The 24,344-nt window shown below is 44.6% G+C and overlaps 1 protein-coding gene across 1 annotated transcript in view; it reads left to right on the plus strand.

Annotated features, from left to right (window-relative positions):
* CPZ (carboxypeptidase Z) overlaps nucleotides 1-24,344 on the plus strand; it is a 56,885-nt gene that overhangs the window by 4,089 nt on the left and 28,452 nt on the right. The window contains exons 2-4 of the mRNA XM_077814662.1: nucleotides 19,995-20,018; nucleotides 21,081-21,455; nucleotides 22,163-22,378. Coding sequence (XP_077670788.1) covers nucleotides 19,995-20,018; nucleotides 21,081-21,455; nucleotides 22,163-22,378 — 615 coding nt within the window. The remainder of the gene's footprint in view (nucleotides 1-19,994; nucleotides 20,019-21,080; nucleotides 21,456-22,162; nucleotides 22,379-24,344) is intronic.

Here is a 24,344-nt window from a genome sequence, read left to right on the forward strand (position 1 = left end):
TGGAGACAGCAAGCGGGGAAAATAGCTGGGTGTGAGCTGCACCCGTGCCCACAGGTTTTTAGAGCTGGAGGGACTGCTGAACGTTGAGTGTGGCTGTTGTCTTGGTTTGCTACTATTGTGTTGATTTGAACTTTTTATGAGTTCCCATAAATGGGTCGCTGAGGAGAAGGGACCAGGACTGATTGACTGGTCATCTGACTGTTTATTTGGGCTGGGAAAACATGACACCAGATCACATATGGTAGAGAATGTGGGCAGCTGATCTGGCTTGAAACTGAACACCAGTGCTGCCAAAATGGAAAAGAAATCCCATCTCCAATGGCATGTGAAGCAGAAGCAGCAACTCCAGTTCCAGCGATTTATGGACCAACTGCAGCAGATCATTCTCTGTCTTGTGAACCAGGGATCCCTTGGAGTCCAAGGAGTAGAGGTAGATGCATAGTCCATAGAGACGTGAGAGGGGAAGGGGCCCTGACCAAGATGGGGCCGGAAGATGATTGGGAAGGGTACTTGGAGATATTTTAGTGGCTGGCCCTGGCACACCAGTGGCCCCAGGGGAAATTGTCCCTCCAGTTGGCCCCCTATCTGACAGGAGGCTCAGGGCCTAAGACTGCACTATGGTCAGGGATTATAGAGCCCTTAGGCTGCTATTTTGGACCAGCTGGGTCTCATTGTGGAGAGGTACTACCCACGGTTCCAGGCTGAAGCCTTCACCCTGGGCTCTCGCCCCTGGGCTGCTGCACAATGCCTCCTAGACTTTGGCTGCTGGTGGCTAAGGCCAGAATCTGAGTTCCCCAGGGAAATCATCGAGCAGGTGATACTCAAGTAGTTCTGTCATGTCGTGCTTACTGGGACCCCAGGAGTGGATTTACTGGCATGGGGCAGCCAAACTGGAGACCGCAGTGCGTTCGGTTGAGAACTTTTTGGAGGCTGAACTAGACTGTGGGTCACCTGTCTGACCTGAATCAGGAGAAGTGGGTCCATTGGCTTCCCCCTGCAAGGTGTTGGTGTCATGAAAGAGGAGACAATGCAGGGATTTGAGAGGGTCATGGGAAGGCTGTTCTGTGGGTTGGGACAGCCACCCCCCCTGCCCACTGGAGACTACTCCTCCTTTGGGGGCAATGGTCCCCAAAGGGTAAATTGGGTGGGGATTAAAGGGGCCGGTGAGAGAAGGGGAGCAGACAGGAGCTGCAGAATCTGCTTCCTTGCTGATGACCAGAGGGGTACTGGTACAACCTGAGGGACAGGAAGGAGCTCAAATCTGCTTCAGCTGTGGGCAGGATGGCCATGGCTACAGCTTCTGCACCCTTATGGAATGTGACTATGTCATAGCCTGCTCCTCCAAGACCTCAGCACTCTTCAGGGAGCTCAGTGCTCTAGTTATCCCCATTACAGTCAATGGGGTTGGTTGACTCCAGCTCTGGCCAGACATTTTTCCATGAGCAGCTATTGGGACCCAATTTCCCAAGGATTGGACGGGAGGGTATTGCTGATAGGTTGTATTTATGGGTATTTCCAACCATTTCCCACTATCCAACTTAAGCTGCCCATAAACAGGAGAGCTGCAAAGTTGGTGGTGGCTGGGTCAAAAGAATTGCCATATCCAGTGGTGCTGGGTCGGGTCTGGGGACCGGTAATGGGCCTGCTACAGGACCCTGCCTGGATCCCAGCCCGTAGGAGGAGGCTGATATACTGCTTAGAGGAGCTTCCTCTTTGCTGATCCTGACTTTGCTGACTTTGCTAATCCTGACTACCCCAATGCAGAAAACACATAAGGAGCGCCATCTTGCCCAGAAGCAAACTGTACTACCACATAAGATCTGAGGAGGTGGGTCCATAAATCCACTGCCACCCACTGTGGTTCAAATCCCCTGTAGGTAACCCTGCAGAGGTCAGACTTCCAGATACAACAGGCTAGGGCAACTCAGGGTCCCAGGGGCCCTACAGATCCTGATCCAGAGCCAGTGCAACAAATATAGAAGAGCACAGTGACACAGAGTAATTTGGACACCCTGATAGATCCACACAAGGGTTATTACTTTTGGTGATCCTGTTGATGGAAAATTAGTCTCTCACCAACTTCAGTGACTTTGTTCAAGAACACCAAAATGATGGAGTATTTAGCTGTTTGTATGGGCATCTGGCCAGGGTGAACAGGACCCTGGTGCATGAGGTATAGGATGCACAGTACCCACACTTTGAACTTGAATAAGATGTTCTGATTCAGGTGGTCAAAGAGTCCAAACTGGCATATGCCAGTCACAACTGCTGGTTCCCAGCTCCTCAGGCTGGCCCACAAAATACCTTGGTCTGGTCACTTAGGCGTGAAAAACCAAACCAAACCAGAAATGGGTATGGGCTCATTTCTTTTGGCTAGAGATATGTCAAGAGGTTAAGGACTCTTGATTCTATGATTCCATGACTACTGCACCTCTTGTCCTGAATGCCAGCTGATGAGTCCCCAATCTATTCAAAGGGCCCCCTTGGTTCCTCCTTCCCTGGTAGATATATCATTTGACTGCACTGGGGTAGATTTAATCTGGCCCCTTCAGCCTATGGCCAGGGCGTGCTGCTATATATTATTTGTTTATCTTGGACGACACCAGCTGGTACCCTAAAGCCATTCCCCTGCAGTCAGTGTCAGCCCAAATGGTTGCAGATGAGTTGCTAAAGGCGTTTTCTCAGGTAGGCATCCCCAGGGTGATGCTGACTGATTAAGGCACCACCTTCATGTTAAGGCTACTGCATGAAGTTTGCTCCCTACTTAACAAAGTCCATAAGAACCTCAGTCTGCCGGCTCCAAACAGGAGGGTTGGTGGAGTGTTGTAACCGGCCCCTAAAGGGAATACTGTGCAAATTCATCACAGCCGAATCCCACAATGGGGACAGAGTACTGCCACAGCTCATGTTTGCTTTCAGGGAGGTGCCCCAGTCTTCTACGGGGTTCTTTCCTTTCAAGTGGCTATATGGAAGGCCGCCCCATGGAGTTCTGTTCCTTGTGTAGGGAGCCTGGCAAGATCAAGGGGACTAAGGCTGAGAATGCCGTCCAATATGTCCTGAATCTTCTGAGACTGTAGTTAACGAGGGCCTTTGCCAAGCAGAAATGTACAGGCTGTGACGCCCACACAGGAGCAGTATTACAAGAGCATTGCGAGGCAGAGGGTTTATCAGCCTTGGGACCCAGCCCTGGTATTGCTACCTAGCGCCAAGAGCAAATTGCTGGCTAAATGGCAGGGCCCCTTTGAGATAGTGCTGGGTGGGGAAAGATTATGAGATTTGGCTAGCTGGAAAGAGACAGGGCATCCAGATGGACCATGTGAACTTACTGAAGCCCTGGAATGGCTGAAAGGCCATGTTTATCCACCCAGTCCACAGGAACTAGACTAAGGCCCTCAAATACCAGAGGTGGGGTCTGTCCTGCTGTAACTCTGGGAGACAACCTCACCATCCAGAGATCAAGCCCGCAAGCTAATCCAGAGCCTTTACGACATCATCACCATCAAGCCTGGGAGGACGCACCTCACTGAGCACCACACACAAATTATCCCAGATGTTAAGTACAGAAAGGAAAATTCCGGATGTAGGGATAGTCAAGGAGTCACCAAGTGAATGGGGTGGCCCCACTGATTTAGTGGCCCCATTGATTGATTTAGTAGCCAAACCTGACAAGTGTGTTCCCTTTTGTATTGATCTTAGAGAGGTTAATGTCGTGTAGAGGTTCAGAACATATCCCATGCCCAGAATATATGAGATGCTGGAAAGGCTGGGTAGGGCCTGCTTAATAACCATACTAGATCTTATAAAAGGCTACTGGCACCAGAGTCTAAAGATGAGACAGCCTTTGCCACCCTTTTTAGCCTCTCTCAGTTTTGAACTCTCCCATTTGGACGCTGTGGGGGCTCCCGCCACTTTCCAGTGGTTAATGGATAGGGTACTGCAGCCCCACCGGCGGTGCTCAGAGGCCTATCTCAATTACATTGTTGTCTATTGTAGCACCAGGGAACATCACCTCAAGTGGATCGCCACTGTCCTGCAGTCTCAAAGGGAGGCAGGCCTAACAGCTAGCTCTGCAAAGTGAAAGGTGGGTTGTGCCGAAACAAAATACTTAGCATGCGCCCTGGGGAATGGACGAATCTGACCCTTAGCCAGCAAGGGAACAGCCCTGTTAGAGTGCCCAATTCCCAACCACCAAAAGGCAGGTCAACTCGTTTTGGGGATTAACAAGATACTATATGTGGTCTGTCCCTGGGTTTCCCACTCCTCACCGCCCCCATGGACCTCCTGAAGGATAGGTTGGCTTCAGGCTACATAGGTGCATTTGGCACGCTCAGGCACATCTTCTGCAGCAAACCGGTGCTGCTGAGCCTGGATTTTACCAAAGAATTCATACTACAAACACATGCCTCCTTAAGGTGGTTCCATGCAGGTGGTGGAAGATGGAGAACACCCCATCGTATATCTCAGTAGAAAGCTTCTCCCTCAGGAGAAGAAGTATTCACGGACCATGTGCCCCTCAAATGGTTACAGGCTATGAACGATTACAATGCCAGACTTACACACTGGCATCTGGCCCTGCAGCCATTTTCTTCTGTGGTGAACCTTAGGCCTGGGACAGCCCAGGGACCACAGGTATTTTTCTGCATGAAGGACGGTCTGCTCTCTGCCACACTCTTGGGGTATGTGTGTGTGTGTGTGAGAGAGAGAGAGAGAGTAACAGGGTACAAGGGCATTTCTTAGCCCAGACCCTAAGGGGTTAAGGCAGCAGTCAATTAACCCTGACCTATTAGAGGAAGCGGGGAAAACATAAAGGGCTGCCTGGAAGGTGGCAAGGGGGAAAAACAGCTGGGTGTGAGCTGAAGCCCTGCCCACAGGTATGGAGAACTCGGTCGGGACAGGGCAGTTGAAGGTAGCTGCTGCCTTTGCTACTACTGTTTTTGTTTTGTTTTGGGTTTTCTATAAGTTCCTACAAAAGGGTCCCTGAGGAGAAGGGACCATGAGTGACTTGACTACTTATCTGGGCTGGGAAGAGAGGGCACCAGTTTACAAGCAGGTATAGAAGAAACACACCTTTACCATAAGTTTCAAGTGGCGTATTAGCAATGGGCTTACTGGCTCAAGCATACTCAATTTTTATCTGGATCAAGAGTTTAGAAACCATCTTTCCCTTCACAGAATTCTAGATAATTGGAATTTGAGGATTTATAATAATTTTGCCCATTATAGAGATTGGGATCTTATTCTTAGAGCATTTGTAGACTGGCGTAGCTCCACTGATTTAAATGAGAGTACTTCTCATTTACATGAGTGTGAGAGGGAGAATCAGGCCTGGGGAAGAAATGCATAATTCAGAACCAGATCCAGATTTGGATTTTCTCTAATCATCACCACCAGAGTTTCAGGCTATTTGGATCCAGGGCCTCAGCTGAGATCCTAGCTATTAAAATATAAATAGATTATCAGATTTGACTGATATTTCTTGCAGATTTCTGTGGTCCCCACAATACCTGCTGTGCTACATTACTGTCTTTCTGATTTCCCTAAACTAGTGAAAAGGGGAAATATTTTAATATAGCTAGACCATGTTTATTTCTATTATTTTTTTGTGTTACAGTAACATCTGGAAGACCCAACCAACACCAGAGTCCCATTGTGCCAGTCACTGAACAGACAGCCCCTGCCCTGAAAAGCTTAGTTTTTCAGAGCAGAGGCTGTCTGTACAGTTCCTGTGCCTGAAGGCTCAGAGAAAGGAACACAAGTTGAAGAGTGGGAAATAAGGCACAAAGAGGTTAAATGACTTGCCCAAGGTCACACAGGAAGACAGTGGCAGAGCCAAGGACTCAGTTCACACCACTTGAGTCCTAGTCTGACGCCTGAGCCACAGGACTGTCCCTCCTCTTCAGTAACACCATGTTACTTAGATCCCTATCTAAATTGTTGGGGTTTTGAATGCTCCCTGGCCGCATCTCACCTGTTATTTTAATCTGTTTCACCTGCAGCTGAGCTGATTTAACTTTCCCTTATGAAAGAAGCATTAAAAGAAAGGACCTGCAGGCCTCTAAGTTAGCATTGTTCATGGAAAATGCATGTTAAAAAGCAGCCCGGCCACATGCGTCATTGTCAAAAGCTCCAGCCAATCTGGCAGTCCCTGTTTTTTAACTGGTAGTTGCCCAAGCACAGATTTCAAAAGCACCTTACCTGAGGCCAAAATGCATTTATTTCGCCGTCGTTTCCTGTTTAAATATTCAGCTGGAAGAACTCCTTGTAGAGTGACTTTAAGAACCAGTCAGACATGGAGGATAGCACCCGAGGACCTGTTTCTGAAGGCATTCAGACTGCAGAGGAGCGAGACAAATGCCTCTGGTGGTTTGGGGGAAAGAGTAACTGCAACACTGTTAAGCAAAGGATGTGTGTGGGGAAAACCTCCAAATGTGTATGGCAGGGATTGGCAACGTTTGGCATGCGGCCTGCCAGGGTAAGCCCCCTGGCGGGCCGGGCTGGTTTGTTTACCTGCTGCGTGCACAGGTTCGGCCTATCGCGGCTCCCACGGGCCGTGGTTAGCCGCTCCAGGCCAATGGGGGCTGCGGGAAGGGCGGCCAGCACATCCTTTGGCCCACACTGCTTCCTGCAGCCCCCATTGGCCTGGAGTGGCGAACCACGGCCAGTGGGAGCCGCAATCAGCCGAACCTGCAGACGCGGCAGGTAAACAAACTGGCCTGGCCCACCAGGGGGCTTACCCTGGCGGACCGCATGCCAAAGGTTGCCGATCCCTGGTGTATGGTTTAGAGAGAGATAATTACTTCTTCTTCTCATACTGCTATGAATTATTTTTCAAAGCAAAGGGAGATTAGGCATTAATCTATATCTCAGGTTCTCAAACTTCTTCATACTGTGGACCAGGTCTTGAGAGGACACTATCTCATGGATTGCATGCCTGCCATTCATGATCTTGCCTACCCCTTCTTATTTGCAATCACATCACTTCCCTGTGACACCCGCTCCACTCTGTGCCTCTCTCATCCTATTTTCCAGGAAACATTTATCTGCTTCCTGGGGTTTTTCTCCTCCTTCATCCCTGCACATGCTGTCTTGCCATTTGGTTCCCTTCTGCCCTGACACACTGCTTGGCCACCTAGTCCTTTTCTCCCTGGACATACTGCCCAGCTGCCTCATTCCCTTGTCTCTTGGAAATTCCTCTCCCTTTGGCATTTGTCACCTCCATTCTCACTGGTAGTTCTGGTCCCTGAAAGTGGCTTCTTTCTCTTCAGTTCCCCATATTATTATCAGTGGCCATGTAGAGCAGCTAGGCAGGCTTCCACTTATTGTTTCCAGCTGCTGTTCTGTGCTTTCCTTTGCAAAGCAGAATTACCCAATGGTATTTGTTCTTTTGCATTTTATTGCTTAATAGCAGCTTTTGTCTAGATAATGTTTCAAGGAAAACATTAATTGTGAAAACTGAGTTGGTTAATCAGATAGTCTGGCAAAAAAACCCCAAAACAAAGCTAATATCCATGGAATTTGAAATGCTTTGTGTATATTCTGAAAAGCAGATGCTTCGTCTATAAACCCTTCTAGAAAAGGAATGAATATTTCCAACAAAAGAGCCCAGGCTTTTAAACTCATACTCACAAAGAAACAAAGTGAACCAAGAAGTGGATGCGTCAGTCATGATAACACAAATGATCTAATCTGGCTCATTCAATAAACCATAAAGACACCATTGTATTGTCACATTGAGGTACTTCTGTGGGTCTAGATTCATTAACAATTCTGGGACTGAACCTGCAACCCGACTTCACACAAGATCCCCATTGGCTTTACTACTGACTGCATTAAAATCCACTATAAAGTAAACCATGATACTGGAAATATCTATAGAGTCACATTGGCTGGGTGAGGGTTAATCCTAGCTGCCTGTGTCTTTCACCACTGAATCATCTGAGAGGGGGAGAAATGTAAGCTTGGCACTAGAATGGCTGCATTCTAGATTTTCAAGTTTGCCTTTACAAATTGAAAGCAGAAGAGTATATTACAGAAAGCACTCAGGCAGCTCCAACCAGCTCTTCAAAAGTGGGATTTTATCCATATTTTTAAATACAAGACGTACTCTCCCAAACTTTATTGCACCTCCTGCAGAGCAACCAGGGATAACAATAAACACAACACATACAGGGTACACTGGATCTGGAAGACAATCGGTTCTTTGTACCCATCAGTTCTGTTTGAGGAAGGGTCTAAAATTGGGGAAACAATGACATGAAAGGGAGCAATGTCTCTGCAGCATTCACCCTATGCAAGTCCCTGCTCAACACCCGTAAAGGACGGGATCACTAGGAGCAGGGCTCCGGGTTAACCACAGGAGCTGGCAGATATCAATGCTCTGTGCATCCCCTCTAATTTCATGGGCCTCTAAAATGGAGTGTGTGTGGAGGGGCTGATCTGGTATGGTCAGTGGCACGGCTTGTGCAGGAGCCTCACTGAGACAGAACACAGCAGGTGGAGCACTGCAAAGTATGTCATCTCTGTGCAGAGCCCCAGGACCTGTGTTATTTCCCTACAGATCCTTGGGCTTTGTGGGGATTAGGGGCCACAGACCCTTCCCCTGGGAGGAGAATGCACAGCAGCAACTTCAGGGAGCTGCCCTCATGGAGTTTTGTACTGACTGTTTCACGGGCAGGGAGGGTTTGGCCCAGGTAAGTGCATCCCTGATTATTTTTAAGTATGGGCCCTGGACAATTGTTTTTGTCCCATGCTGAATCATAACTTCTTGATTATGTGCAAGCATTGGAATTTGGGATCATGATAGTTTCCAAAGAACTATTTAATCAGAAATGCACATTTGGGATGGGCTTTGCAACATTTCTGTCCTCTGTTTTTATGTACATGAAATACTAATCTCTTTATCAGAAACACAGCAAACTAAGTAGCAAATCTCTAACGATCTCCTTTGTATGATGACATAAGTAACTTAACTTGACTTGGGCATTGCATCCGTGTTACTGACAGCAGATTTCTGCTCATTATCTAAAAATTAGAATATCTTTTTGTGTCAACTTTATTTGTTTATTAATAGATCTATCTAATCAGCATTCTGCTTGGTAACATTAATGCTACTGTTGGTAATTTGAGTGGAGCATGGGAAAAAAAACTGGACCTGTTGTCTTGGATACCTGGATCCTGGATGACAGCAAATGCCTTGTACAGTTGTGCATTTCTCATGAGCTTGTCATTAAGAACCCCTGGTTTTATAGGAAGCAAAATCTCCAATTTACTTGGCTGAATGATGGAATGAACAAGGAAGATGATTGATTGCATTATAATCTTTTGTTGCATGAAATCATCCATCAGAAACTGCAGTACTTATTGGTCTGCCGCACTCACTAACGCCGACCACAAATTAGTCTTCACCAATTTCCGTTTCAGACAAAAGAGCAACTGTAAAGCAACTGTTGGGTTACCAAAATTCGAATTATCTAATCTAGAAATCAATAGCATTCATAACCACTATGGAGTTAAAATCCTGAACACGTTGGAGAGGCTATCAGAATATATTGATGCTGAATCCACCTGAACAGACTTTAGATCTCAGATAATTGATGCAGACATGACTCTCATTACTCCATCCCAAAAAGCCAGGAAGCACTGGATCTCTGTTAATATTTTAATCATCATTGAACAGAATCACATATGAGAGGTGATACGATCATATGTCATAAGCTAAATGACTCTCATAATAAATCAATGTGCACTAACTGAAAAGTTTTTCTGGAAGCCAAAGCCATCTCACTCGAGGAAACTTCTGCCAGGAACAATGTAGCCTCCCTTCTATAAACACTTGTGCAACCTCACTCACAAGAAAAGTCATTCATTTGGTGTAGTCTACTCCAGTTTTTGTCAGCTAATCAATGAAAAAGTGGAGTTCATGGCAGGCTGAAGGGAACATTTCTGACAGCTGCTAAATGCACCTTAGTTTCTTTGGACCCTGACATTAAGGCTGCTGCCAAGTTGACCCATTTAGCACAAAACTATCCTGGTGAATTCACTATCACTGAAATCACAGTGCTGTAAAGCTGGTGAAGTGAAATAAGGCAGCAGGAATCTGTGAAATTCCTGTGGCATTATTAAAAAGTGCAGGACCAACTATTCTTTTGTGGCTGCAGACACTGTTCATTATCAAAATAATATAATATTTTACCACTTTGCAAACGTAAAGGAAGCAAATGAGACTTTTATAACTATTCAGGCATTACTCTTCTATGCATCCCAGGGAAAGTTTTTTCTTCTCTGTTGTTGGTCTCAGCTGATGGTATCTTAAGGAGTTAAGAGAAGACCAAAACAAGCTGGCTTCACTCCTGGCCATTCCATGACAAAGCAAATCTTCCCAGTGCAATAGCTTATCGAGAAGGCATGAGAATTCAAGGACCCATTCACATTGCATTTCTGGATATCAAGGTTGTGATTGACTCTGTATCGCTTTGGCTGAGCTTGAAATTTGTAGGCCTCCCTGGCAAGCTTTGTGGAATATTCTGTCTTCTAACTACTGCTAACTCCTCAAGCTGCATTCTTGTAAGTGGAAAAAGAACTGCCATCTTCTGAATTAGGTCAGGTGTTTGACAAGGATGCCTTGCTGCCCTAGATCTCTTCAATGCCGTCATTGATTACATGCTAGACCACACACTAAGGAAATGCAGATTAGGCATTCCCCTTGATGAGGAACCTCACTGACACTGATTTTGCTGTCAATATAGTGCTAGTTGTTGAATCAATGGATGGGCTAGTTGCAGCAATTAAAGCCCTAGGAAGGTCAGTGACAAAAGTCATCCTCAAAATTAATTGTAATCAAACCAAAATTCTTCCTGATAGGTATTTTGAACACACTGAAGGCACTAGCCCCTTCGTGGGTGACCACCCAGTCAAGATTGTTGGTGATATCACCTATCTCCACTCTACTGTTAATAACATGGGTGGCACTGAGAAAAAACTTGAAGCCCACACTGCAAAGTGTCATCAGTAATGGGGTGCCTCATCAGAAATGTCTTTTGCAAACTGAACACCCTGATACGTACAGAGATGAAGCTGAGGATATATAATGTTTTGATGGTCAGTATTCTGACCGATGGGACTGAAAAAAGGCCTCTCACTGAAAAGAAGTTGGACACAGATGAAGCATCAAATGGTATGGATTCCAGTAGAAGGAAGAGATCCATTTTCTAACTAATGAAGTCCTGTTCTCTCAAATGGTGACCCAACGCTCTCTAAGGCGTTTTGGTCATTTGCTCAGAATGCCTTCCAACTTCCCTGTGAGAATCACCTTTAACTTTGACCCAATGAAAGCAGGATGGAAAAAGACTCCTGGAAGACTTAAAACACAATGGCAGAATGATGTCAACAGTTGGCATTCTATCCCATAATGTGCTCTATCTGGATCAGGACAGAAAATGATGGAGACACATAATGCATTGGCTGTCCTCCATACTGCCCAACCAACAGCATGAGAAGTAACTTAATCTAACCTTAACTACCTAATTAGCTAATTTTTCATGGGAATATGCCACAGAGTTTGTTGTAGGAGATCATATTTCTGAATCATCAAGTCTCTGAAACCTACCGAACAGTGGTCAACATTAGAGCTAGTTGGAAAAATTTCATCAAAACGGTTTTCCATCAGAAAATGCTTTTTTAACAAAACCTATTCTTTGTGAGAAATTGTATTGATTTGATGAAATTGTTATAAGAAAATGGGAAAAGCATTGTGAAAATGTTAAAATGTTCTCTCTCAATATTTTCAGAACAAAAAGGTTTAAGTTTACTTTATTTTATATTAAAAATTAAAAAGTTTGAAATTGAAATGAAACAGTTCAAATTTATCAAAACAAATTTTTGATTGACCTGAGGAAAAAAAATAGAATTTTGTTCCATGAAAAATTTCAAAATTTTGGCTTTTCATCCCGAGATGTGATGATTCCCCTCAACCCCCCAAATCTCAACATTGTTGATGGGCCAGAGAATTTGTTTTCTGACAAACTCTAGTCAGTATGTGAAGTTTCAGGTGAAGAAAAGAAGTCCAAGAACAATCCATAAGGCATCTAGCAAATATTCAGTGTTGTATATAATGGGGGAGGGAAGCCCTCCTGACTTCTGTAGATAATCAGTTTATGCTCTGAAGCATGAGACTAGTTTACCCCGCTCATAAAATATATATTTACATATATTACTGCTCCCAAAATTATCTGGCCCTTGTGTGAATCCAGCCACTGTATATGACTTGGTGAGCGTTTCCATCTCTTCCATCAATTGCCATCATGGCAACTTTCCTTATGGCCAGCCGAGCAGGGACTAGGTAGCTGCTAAATTTAGCAAGTCTGCTGCTTCTTGGATGGCCAGGAAGGAAGGAACCAGCAGTATTATAGCAGTTTCAGCTTGCTATGTTTTTCTCTTTGGGTTTCTCCTCTTGTCCCCAGTTGCTGCTAGAATACCTTTTACTGCAGGTGAATGGGAAGAATAGTGAGTTTCCACTGATACTAGTTTTAAGCCACATATCACACTGACTGATGGGTACAACGTTCCTGGTCAGCGATGGAATAGAGTTTGACAAAGTGTGCATGCCCAACTGTTTCATTTAATGATCAAGGTCTGTTAGAAAGAAAAACACAAGGGGAATATGACAGAGACACTCACATCTCCTGAGTGCCCCTTATGGGATCGGTGTGGTGCTGCAATTTTTTCCCCCCCTGTAGGTTGCCAACCTCATTAGGTGGGTCTTTGGTGGCTCAGCCCTCCAGCCAAGTCATACAGTCAAAAAGGAATGAACCCCTTCCGGGGTAGTAAAGAGTTCAACTAACTGTCAGCCCTCACCTGGGTCTTAAACCCAGTCTCTGGGCCTTTTAAATCCCATCCTTCACTTGGGCTTCTAAACAAGCCTTGTCTCTTTATCCACAGAATATTGAATATAGAATCTCTATGGATAGTAATTCCATGCTCGAATGATAAGAATATAGCAATAAGGATATATTACCGACCACCTGATCAGGATGGTGACAGTGACTGTGAAATGTTCAGGGAGATTAGAGAGGCTACTGAAATAAAAAACTCAATAATAATGGGGGATTTCAGCTATCCCTGTATTGACTGGGTACATATCAACTCAGGATGGGATGCAGAGATAAAGTTTCTTGACACCTTAAATGACTGCTTCTTGGAGCAGCTAGTCCTGGAACCCACAAGAAGAGAGGCAGTTTTTGATTTCATCTTAAACGGAACACAGGATCAGGTCCAAGAGGTGAATATAGCTAGACCACTTGGTAATAGTGACCATAATATAATTAAATTTAACATCCCTGTGGCATGGGAAAAACCACAGCAGCCCAACACTGTAGCATTTAATTTCAGAAAGGGGAACTACACAAAAATGAGGAGGTTAGTTAAACAGAAATTAAAGGTCATAGCACCAAAAGTAAAATCCCTGCAAGCTGTGTGGAAACTTTTTAAAGACACCATAATAGAGGCTCAACTTAAATGTATACCCCAATTTAAAAAAAAAAAAGCATAGTAAGAGAACAAAAAAAGAGCCACTGAGGCTAAACAACAAAGTAAGAGAAGCAGTGAGAGGCAAAAAGGCATCCTTTTAAAAAGAGGGAGTTAAATCCTAGTGAGGAAAATAGAAAGGAGCATATGCTCTGGCAAATGAAGTATAAAAAATTATTCAGAAGGCCAAAAAAGAATTTGAAGAATAGCTAGCCAAAGACTCAAAAAGTAATAGCAAAAAAATGTTTAAATACATCAGAAGCAAGACGCCGGCTAAACAACCAGTGGGCCACTGGATGATCGAGGTGCTAAAGGAGCACTCAAAGACTATAAGGCCACTGCGGAGAAACTAAATGAATTCTTTGCATCGGTCTTCAAGGTTGATGATAGGAGGGAGATTCCCAAACCTGAGTCATTCTTTTTAGGTGACAAATCTGAGGAACTGTCCAAGATTGAGGTATCGTTAGAGGAGGTTTTGGAACAAACTGATAAACTAAACAAGAATAAGTCACCAGGACCAGATGGTATTCACCCAAGAGTTCTGAAGGAACTCAAATGTGAAATTGCAGGACTACTAACTGCCATCTGTAACCTATCATTTAAATCAGCTTCTGTACCAAATGACTGGAGGATAGCTAATGTGATGCCAATTTTTAAAAAGGGCTCCAGAGGTGACCTGGGCAGTTACAGGCCAGTAAACTTGACTTCAATACCGGGAAAATGGTTGAAACGATAGTAAGGAACAAAATTGTCAGACACATAGAAGGATCTCTCAAAACTGGGTGACTGGGCAACAAAATGGCAGATGAAATTCAATGCTGATAAATACAAAGTAATGCACACTGGAAAACATAATCCCAACTATACATATAAAATGATGGGGTCTAAATTAGCTGTTACCACTCAAGAAAGAGATCTTGGAGTCATTGTGGCTAGTTCTCTGAAAACATCCACTTAATGTGCAGTGGCAGTCAAAAATGCTAACAGAATGCTGGGAATCATTAAGAAAGAGATAGATAATAAAATGGAAAATATCATATTGCCTCTATATAAATCCATGGTACGCCCACATCTTGAATACTATGTGCAGATGTGGTCGCCCCAGCTCAAAAAAGATATATTGGAATTGGAAAAGGTTCTGAAAAGGCCAACAAAAATGATTCAGGGCATGGAACGACTGCCATATGAGGAGAGATTAATAAGACTGGGACTTTTCATCTTGGAAAAGAGACGACTAAGGGGGATATGATAGAGGTCTATAAAATCACAAATGGTGTGGAGAAAGTAAATAAGGAAGTGTTATTTACTCCTCATAACACAAGAACTAGGGGTCACCAAATGAAATTAATAGGCAGCAGGTTTAAAACAAACAAAAGGAAGTATTTTTTCACACAACACACAGTCAACCTGTGGAACTCCTTGCCAGAGGATGTTGTGAAGGCCAAGACTATAATGGGTCAAAAAAGAACTCGATAAATTCATGGAGGATAAGTCCATCAATGGCTATTAGCCAGGGTGGGCAGGGATGGTGTTCCTAGCCTCTATTTGCCAGAAGCTGGGAATGGGCAACAAGGAATGGAGCACTTGATGATTACCTCTTCTGTTCATTCCCTTCAGGGCACCTGGCATTGGTCACTGTTGGAAGACAGGATACTGAGCTAGATGGACCTTTGGTCTGACCCAGTATGGCCGTTCTTATGTTCTCTTTCATGGGGCATAGGCCATTTTCCCAGTGGCCAGTGGGGAAATCCAGGCCTGCCCACTACTCTGGATCCCCACAGAGGGACCCTATGAACAGCAGGCATGTATGTATTGCTTCCTTTGATTAGTTGCTACTGCATTCCCTGGGCCTCTTCCCACCTGGTCCCTTTATATCCGGTAATTACTACTCCCCCAATAATAGTAAATGTAGCCAGATGAGCTCCTGTGGTCAGAGTAGAGCACCTTTCCTCACCCTTTTGGTCCCAGTCAGGAACTGACCTGCTAAGGCCCTGCACCTTTTATCTGAGCTTGCGGAGTCTCATAGACAATGTTACAAATCTGACCATGCAGCTGCTAAATGATACTTGCTGGGAGAGCCACATTGGCAGCATAAGGCCAGTGAGGTACCAAGTGACTGAGGTTTACATTGCCCTGATGTAACTGCCGCAGTTGAGTAAAGCCAAGGCTGGAATCTGAGACAAGGTGCAAAGCCTGGCAAACTATATAGCTGACTTTAAATTTCTGGTCTCAATTGTGGGTTGGCACGATATCTTGATATCTTGTTCCAAGTAAATGTTGTTGGCAAGACATTACAAAATCAGTCAATGGACATCGCGACTGCTACTACTTTGATGAGAAGCTGCCTTGATTTCATTGTGGCCTACAGAAATAATGGATTAAAAGATGTCATCACTGCTGCCAAAGAAATGGTGGCAAACTTAGGAGTTGAGCCTATCTGCAAGGAAATGCGTATTCATCGGAAGAACAGACAGTTTGGTTACAAGAGCAGAGATGGGTTGATGAAAAAATCCAAGAGGGAGTTTTTTTGCTTGCGTATTGACACTGCTCGAATGTCCGTCAAAGACAGGTTTGGACAAATGAGGCACCACAAAAAGACCAGGTTTTTTTTTTTGTATGACCTTAACAAGCCGCTGGTGGCCTGGAAAATACTCTTGAACAATTGTATGGAGTTTCACCAGATGCCGACACATGGGGAATGTTCGGATGTCAACGATAAAACCTCTATGTCGAATTGGACAACATCCATCATGCTTTGCCACATGAGAAGCACTCTCCACTCCAAGTTCTACAATTCATTCATGATGCAGAGCTGAAGGACACTTTTCCTAATGTGTGGAAAGCTTTGAGGATTCTGCTCATGCTGCCGGTCACATTTGTGAGTGGTGAGCACAGCTTTTCAAAGCTCAGGCTCATTAAAACATATCTTTGATCAATGATGGATGACCAGAGACTGACATCACTTGCTATTTTATTGCTTGAAAATGCCATTGGCCAGTCTTTGGATCTCTTTGATGCTGTGCTTCAGTTTGTGAGGGTAAAGGTGAGAAAAGTGACCTTTTGAACTAAAGGAGTAGGGTTAATATTTTAAGGCTATAATCTACTGTAACACTTACTGTAACGCTATTTAATACTGGTCCTCCCAATGTTGGTGCACAGTTCAATTTCTTGTATATTTCATCACAGTTTCAAGTACATTTCAGTTATTCTTAAAATTTAAAAGTTTCTGTAAGCTTAGAAGAAACAAATTTTTATTTGCTTATCTATGACATGAATAAATACAGATTTACAGATTGTAGTGTGCAAATTTATCTTCTTATATGCCATGGATAAATCTGCATGCAAATCATGCATCCAAGTCATGAAATGGGCTACAGGTGCAATAAAAATAAGGCATTCAAAAATTTAACAAATAGGGGGAGGAGAGTGCTGAAGATGCTCCTCGCCTGGGGTGCCATTTGGTCTCAGGCCAGCCCCGGCCTCCAGCAGGGGGTCACGAAGGGCCATATATACCCTATTACAGGGGATTTGTGATTATGGACCAAGACCAATGAAGAACATGAACTTGGGCAAGTCACACAAGCCCTACTTACACTCACCAATGGTTGTCAGTGGCAGTTCCCCCTGCACTGATGCTGAACCTGATTGACCTGCTAGCGTGGACAGGGAACAATCGTTTTCTGGAAATGATTTTTGTCTCATCCATCCTAACAGGTAACCCATGAAACAAAGGAACTATTGCTAATAATCACTGTGGGAAATGGGTCCATTCTGTGAGTGCAGAGAAGAGGCTCTTGAGGCTTGATTTTGAAAAATGTCCTCTGATTATATAGGCAGAAATAATTCCTGGTGCATTTCCCAGTATGAAATATCTGAACACCTGATTTTCCTTTGCATCCTATATGCTACAAAATGCACCCACAGTTACCTCCAGTCATAACATTGTGGATGCAAGAGGCAGGTTTGAGGGTCTCAATACAAAAATTAGGAAATTGGTCTCTCTGTCCCTTAGCTTCTTCAACTGTAACTATAGTTAATAATAACAACCTCACAGGGAGATTGTGAGGCTGAGTTAATGAAAGCACACTTAAATCCTCTGCTAGAAGACACTATATAGATCAGGGGCGGACAAACTTTTTGGCCTGAGGGCTGCATCGGGTTTCGGAAATTATATGGAGGGCCGGTTAGGGGAGGCTGTGCCACCCCAAACAGCCAGGCATGGCCCAGTGCCCGCCCCCTATCCCCCCCTGCTTCTAGCCCCCTGACGGCCCCCGCCCCGGGACTCCTGCTCCATCCAACCTCCCCTGTTCCCTGTTGCCCCCCCCCCGGGACCCCTGCCCCATCCACCCTCCCCCCTCGCTCACTGTCCCCTGACCGCCCCCGGAACCCTCACCCCTGACTGTCCCCCACCACCCCATCCAACCCCTCCTCTCATTCCTGACTGCCCCCCCAGGACCTCTGCCCCATCCAAATCCCACTTCTCCCTGTCCCCTGACTACCCCCCGCCACCCCATCTAACCCCCGCTCTCCTTCCTCACTGCCCTCCCGGGACCCCTGCCCCCATGATCCCCACCCTCTAACTGCCCCGACCCTTATCCACACCCCCGCCCCCTGACCACCCCCACAACACTCCTGCCCTCTATCCAACCCCTCCGCTCCCTGCCCCCTTACCGCGCTGCCTGGAGCACTGGTGGCTGGAGTTGCTACAGCCCCGCCCCCAGCTGGAGCCAGCCACACCACTGTGCAGCACAGAGCACCGGGTCAGGCCGGGCTGTGCAGCTGCACTGCCCCAGGAGCTCACAGCCCTGCTGCCCAGAGCATTGTGCCGGTGGCGCAGTGAGCTGAGGCTGTGGGGGAGGGGGAACAGCCGGGGAGGGGCCGGGGGCTAGCCTCCCAGGCCAGGAGCTCAGGGGCCGGGCAGGAGGGTCCCGCGGGCCGGATGTGGCCCACGGGCTGTAATTTGCCCACCTCTGATATAGATGCACTAATTATTGTTTATTGTTATTACCATTATCTACCAAGCCAGGACAAAAAGCCTATATGAATAGTATATATTCAAAAAGTTACCACAAGATTATTGGTCACCACTAATTGCTGGTGTCAAAAATTAAATATTTATAATAGCGCAGAGCCGCAGAAATGCTTTACAGAGTAATGTTAGTTGATGATAATTCAGGATACATAACCAGACTCATTTCCCATTAAATTACCCATTGTCAAGATCAAATTCCAGGACTAATTTTGTTTTCATGTTAATGATTTTGCTTTGGTTTCCAGAGAGTGAAAAATTAGTTGGTTTCCAGAGAGTGATTAACAGAGTGAATTCAGATAATAACTGTTAAATATGGTGGGAGTAGTAATTCACGCTTTTCTTAGTGGACATAATGCATTTGGTTTTATAAGAACAAACATGACGAGCTAGCTGCCAGTCTCCCACTGACTACAGCTACATGGCTAGATCCCCAATATACACCAGTGAAAACATATTCTTTGATGTTTATGAGGCTTGCACATAATTGTTACTTCCAATGGGGCACTGAAAAAAACCCAACGGTTTGAGTCTTATTTTAGTACCATCATTTTGCCTTAGTTGCCAAAGTTAGAAAAGTTAAAAAGGTAGAAGAGGTGGTGGAAGATTTAAAATAAAAAATGTCTAATTGCTTTAGAGAGAAAGGGACATAGATCATGTGCGGGCCTATATATTGTGGTGTTGATAGATTTGTTAGGAGCTCAGTTACTACAGTGTTGAGCATGATATAAATGCTTTAGATTACATTAGATTAGATCAGGGGTTTTCAAATTTGATTGCACCACAACCCCCTTCTGACAACAAAAATTATTATATGACCGCAGGAGGGGGGACTGAAACATGAGCCCACCTGAGTCCAACCACTCGGGGGGGAGGACAAAGCCAAAGCCTGAGCCCCACTGCCCCAGGTGGGGAAGGGGTCAAAGCTGAAGCCCAAGGGCTTCAGCCCCAGCCAGGGGGCCTATAACCTGAGCCCTGCCTCCCAGGGCTGAATCCCTCAGGCTTTGGCTTGGGCCCCGAGCCACAGCAAGTCTAAGCCAGCCCTGGCAACCCCCATTAATGGGGTCATGACCCACTTTGGGGTCCCGACCCAGTTTGAGAACCACTGGATTAGATTGATATTCCTGACAATAATGGTCATATTCTTCCTGTCTGGAATGTCAGCGGGACACAGGAGAGCGGAGGTTTTGACATCACACTGAACTTTTCCTTTCCTTCCGCACAAGCCACAGTAATATTGCATTGTGTTTCCCTTTGGTATTCAAGGCCATTAACTGATTGCCACATACCTTTGCGTCTGTAAAAAGTCTCTTAACTAGACATGTTTAACTCTGAGTTCAAACATTTGAGATGCAGCAAGAACTACAGTACTAGACAGGTATTGCAGCAGCCCTTCTCTCCTGTTCATGATGCTAATCCCTATTTATTTTCTCTTTATTTGCAGGACAATGCCAAACAGGAGGAAAAGGTATGGCATAGCTTCTCTTTCTCTCCCCACCTGCCCCTCCCAGGGCTCTCAGCACCCTGAGTATTTCCTAGTTATTTCCTTGTTATTCCTTCCTTCAGCTGGATGCAGCTGATCCTGGACCCTGGCAATACTGCTCCATGCATTGGCCCTAGTCAGGTACTAGAGAGCAATGGGAGATGTTCTCTCTCTCTCCCAGGGCAAGAGTTTGCTTCCACTACTGTGATATCATCTCGTACCAGCCTGGGACCTCAGCACAGAGTGTAAGACTCAGACTTGGACATCCAAGTTGCCCAGTGTCGTAGTATCCAATAACTCTACCATACGTGATAAATACCAGTTTATCCTTTTGTTTTTTTAATTGGTTAAATGTTGCAAAAACATTTCTACTTGCTAGAATTTTTTAAATGAATCTGCTTTAGCCCATATCCTACAGTACAAATGTATGGTAGAAGGCAGATGTCAGCCACCTTTTCAGCTCCACCATGCTGGGGTTGATATGCTCAAGCTCTTGTCCCTGGTGTGATATAGAGCAGTCTTGGGGTTACTCTAACTTACACCAGTTGTCCATCTCAACTGTTTTCTCTGGCCATGCTACCTATTCTGGCCCCAGGGGGATTCCACATGACAGGGGAGTCCGCAGGCATCCAAACTCTCAAAGCACCCACTGTGGTGGCCAGAATCTGTCCATTTAACTATTTCAAATTTTGAATTTGTAAATACACCAGAAATCTGATTTTAAAAGTTAGACTCAGCCAATCAGAGAACAGAAATATGACCATGTGACCAACAAAAATTGAAAATCTAATTGAAATTTTGAATACTGGCTCCTTGCAATGAACTACTCACAAACAAGCCACTGACTAAGAATCATTTCGCAAATAGTTTCAAACAATAAATATATCTGAGAATATTGTGATCAATTGCCATACAATCTGTGAACAGCAAATAGATTAACTTAACTGAGCCTGTTATTCAATACATATTATTTGAGCAGCTGTATTGGATTCAGTGTGATTAATTAGCAAGGTATTTTTCACATGTTCGTCTTATCATTTCTTGTAGCAAAATGCGTGGACATCACCTTAGGCTCTTGTGGTGACGTTCCCTACACCAAAACAATGTATCCTAATTTGCTGGATCAGAAGTCCAGAGAAGTGGTTGAATTCAGCTCTGAATATATTCTCATGAGTGTGCTACACAACTTGCTTCAGGGAGAATGTAATCCTGATCTGAGACTCTTGAGCTGCTCAATACTGGCCCCACAGTGTGAAAAAGACAAAATGATAAAGCCCTGCAGACACGTCTGTGAAAACCTGAGAAAAAATTGCCTTCCTGCATTTGACACAATAGACATGGCTTGGCCCTACTTCTTAGACTGTGATCGCTTCTTTGCTGGTGAAGAAGAAGGTTGTTTTGATCCACTGGCAAAGCTACGAGGTAAGAACTGAAGCTATACAGGCACATCATAAGAAACTATCCATGATCGCTACAATATATCGACAGATTTTGTATTATATCTTAAAATCTTACCTGAAATTTTAGAACAACAGGAAATGCACAATACTAACTAGCTCATGGAAGGTAAATTGCCTTTGTGAATGTTATTTTTTTGTTTAGTGGTATATAGTGCAGGTGACTGAAGTCAGTTGAGTTACACCAAGGATAACTTTGATCCAATAGATTTAAAGGACCAGTCTCTATGCTGAAGGCTGAAGTTTACCTGTGTACTACAGGCTGGTTTTTAGCTGGTGAAGCTCACAGCAAATATGGCTGCACATCTTAAAACATCTGTCACCGTGCAAGTGCAGTAGCTAGTTTTGGAGACTTGGACTAACATAGTTGGGGATTGGTCCTGCTTTGAGCAGGGGGTTGGACTAGATGGCCTCCTGAGGTCCCTTCCAACCCTGATATTCTATGATTCTATGATGCTATGATTCTACCTCACACGGAAGAGCAAATGGAGGAAGTTATTGTTCAGATCTAATGTCTTGATTCAGGTCATTTCTAATTTCCATACTTTTTATTATTGGAAATGTATGCTTTATGAACAGAGGGGCAGGTGTTTGTTCACTGTATCTTGATAACCCCACTCCGGCACAAACTTTTTGACTTCACTTAGTTGCAGTTATAATTTTTCTCTGCAGGGGAGCCAGAATTAGCTGAGGAAGATTTACTTGTGGAGGTGCCTACAACTTTAATTCAGTTCACCCATCATTCGTATTACAAAATGGTGAGCATTTTGAAGAAGACTGCTTCTAGGTGCTCCCACATTGCAAGAACTTACAGCATTGGCCGTAGCTTTGAAGGGAAAGACCTTTTTGTGATTGAGTTTTCAACCAATCCTGGACACCATGACCTGAGTGAGTAATAATGCTCCCAGCTGCAGTGTGGACATAACTCTGACAGCTAGCCTCTTAGGGTGAGATATGGTGAACTTCTATCATGTTCCCTATAGATTAATAGATTTTAAGGCCAGAAGAACCATTGTGATCATTTAGTCTGACCTTCTGCATAGGACTTCCCTAGATTAATTCCGGCTTCAAGTCCAATAGCTGTCATTGAACTAGAACATATCTTTTAGAAAAAACATCCAATTCTGATTTTAAAATTTCCAGTGATGGAGAATACATCACTACTCTTGGTAAGTTTATTCAATGGTTAATTACCCCCCTTCAATATTTTACCCCATTTCTAGTTTGAATTTGTCTAGCGTCAACTTCCAGCCATTTAACCTTGTTATACCTTTCTCTGATAGATTGAAGAGCCCTGTGTTATCAAAGGTCACACAGGAAGTCTGTAGCAGAGTAGGGATCTGAATCTCCCAAGTCCCATGTTAGAAGCCTAAGCACTAGGCCATCTTTCACCTCCAATTAAAGGAACAGTAGGAGCACTGTCCTTAATACTATAATGTTCCATTGGCCAGTTGAATGGTTAGGTAGCCTACAAACCAGTAAATAAACATGTTTTAAAATAAAACCATAATTCAACATGTTTTATCGTAAAAATGATACATTAGCAGGCAATTACACCATTCTGAACAGCATAACGGGGCTTTTAAGAGGGCAAAAATAACTCCCAGAGCAGGAGACCTTCATGACCTATGTAAAGCTGGTATGAAGGCTCGACTCCATCCCTCCTCCCTGCTTCAGGCATACAGAGTTTGTTATGGTTAGAGAGAAAGATGAGGATGCTGACTGGGAAAAGGGAAGGGGTGTGGCTAGAATGCACTGCACTACAGCTATGCTCTAGTTTCCATGACCCATAGGGAACCATGAGATGCAGAGCATAATATAGGGGCGTCCTGAGGCTACTCTAACTTACACCAGTGGCGTCATAGGCCCCGGAATAGAATTTAAAGCTACATTTGCACCCTAACCTGATTCCTGCTCCAAACACAGGGATGGTCTAACAGAGAATCAAGGCCATAATACTATATACATGCTGTTGTTGTATACTTGGTTTCAGACTCTATGGTGATGTGTGCATGTGGCAGGCAAGGTGGCTCTGTAGCGCCTCCTTCAGCGCCACACATTGTATTACATCCACTCCCCATCTTGGTCTGCACAGTTTGGCCACCTGCTTGAGGTAGGGTAACCTGTGCAGTAAGCTGGGCATCAGTTTCCAAAGAAAAATAGCAGCTCAGGATTCGGCTGTCTGCCACTTTAAACAAAGAAGAAAAAATCCTTCAGAATGCAAGTGCTTACTTGCTGGACTTAGAGTCAGGTCCTGGCCTGGGCTCTCGGTTAGCACTTAGGTGCTCCTCTGTGTCCCAGTCTCACTCAGCTCTGCCCTCAAGGAAAAGCTGGCCAAACGTCCTAATTGGCCTGCTGACTCTTGATAGGTCAATATTTCCTTCTGGCCCTTCTACGTCTCTGGAGGACTGCCTTGTTGGTCACCTGGTGTAGATGGATTTTCCTTGGGCACGGAGTGTCAGGACTCTCATGCCTCCAGCAGAGCGTAGAGAAGGCCTGATAGATCCCATCACAGTGTAGTCTAGCTGATGTCTGAGCCAATTATTCTTTTCCTAGATGTTTTTGTTTGCAGTCCTCTGAAAATACTCTGATTTACAGTTAGTTTTAGCTGTTCTCATCATTAACCGCAGTGATTGCCTCATAACATTTGTGAATTCTTAACAAATAGTTCACTTTATTGTATAAAGAAAATATATTTAATTTGTTAACTGACTTGAAGTTGGTGCAAATGGATCTGGAATTGACATGATGTTTACAGGAAAATGCATGTTAAATTACTGTAAATAAAACTCACTGACTCATCTGTCAGCTATCTGCGTTGGACGGCTTTGGGAAGGCATCCAAATGTTCTCAG

This window comes from Eretmochelys imbricata, chromosome 4 (genome assembly GCF_965152235.1).
Source record: "Eretmochelys imbricata isolate rEreImb1 chromosome 4, rEreImb1.hap1, whole genome shotgun sequence".
NCBI classification, from domain to species: domain Eukaryota; kingdom Metazoa; phylum Chordata; order Testudines; family Cheloniidae; genus Eretmochelys; species Eretmochelys imbricata.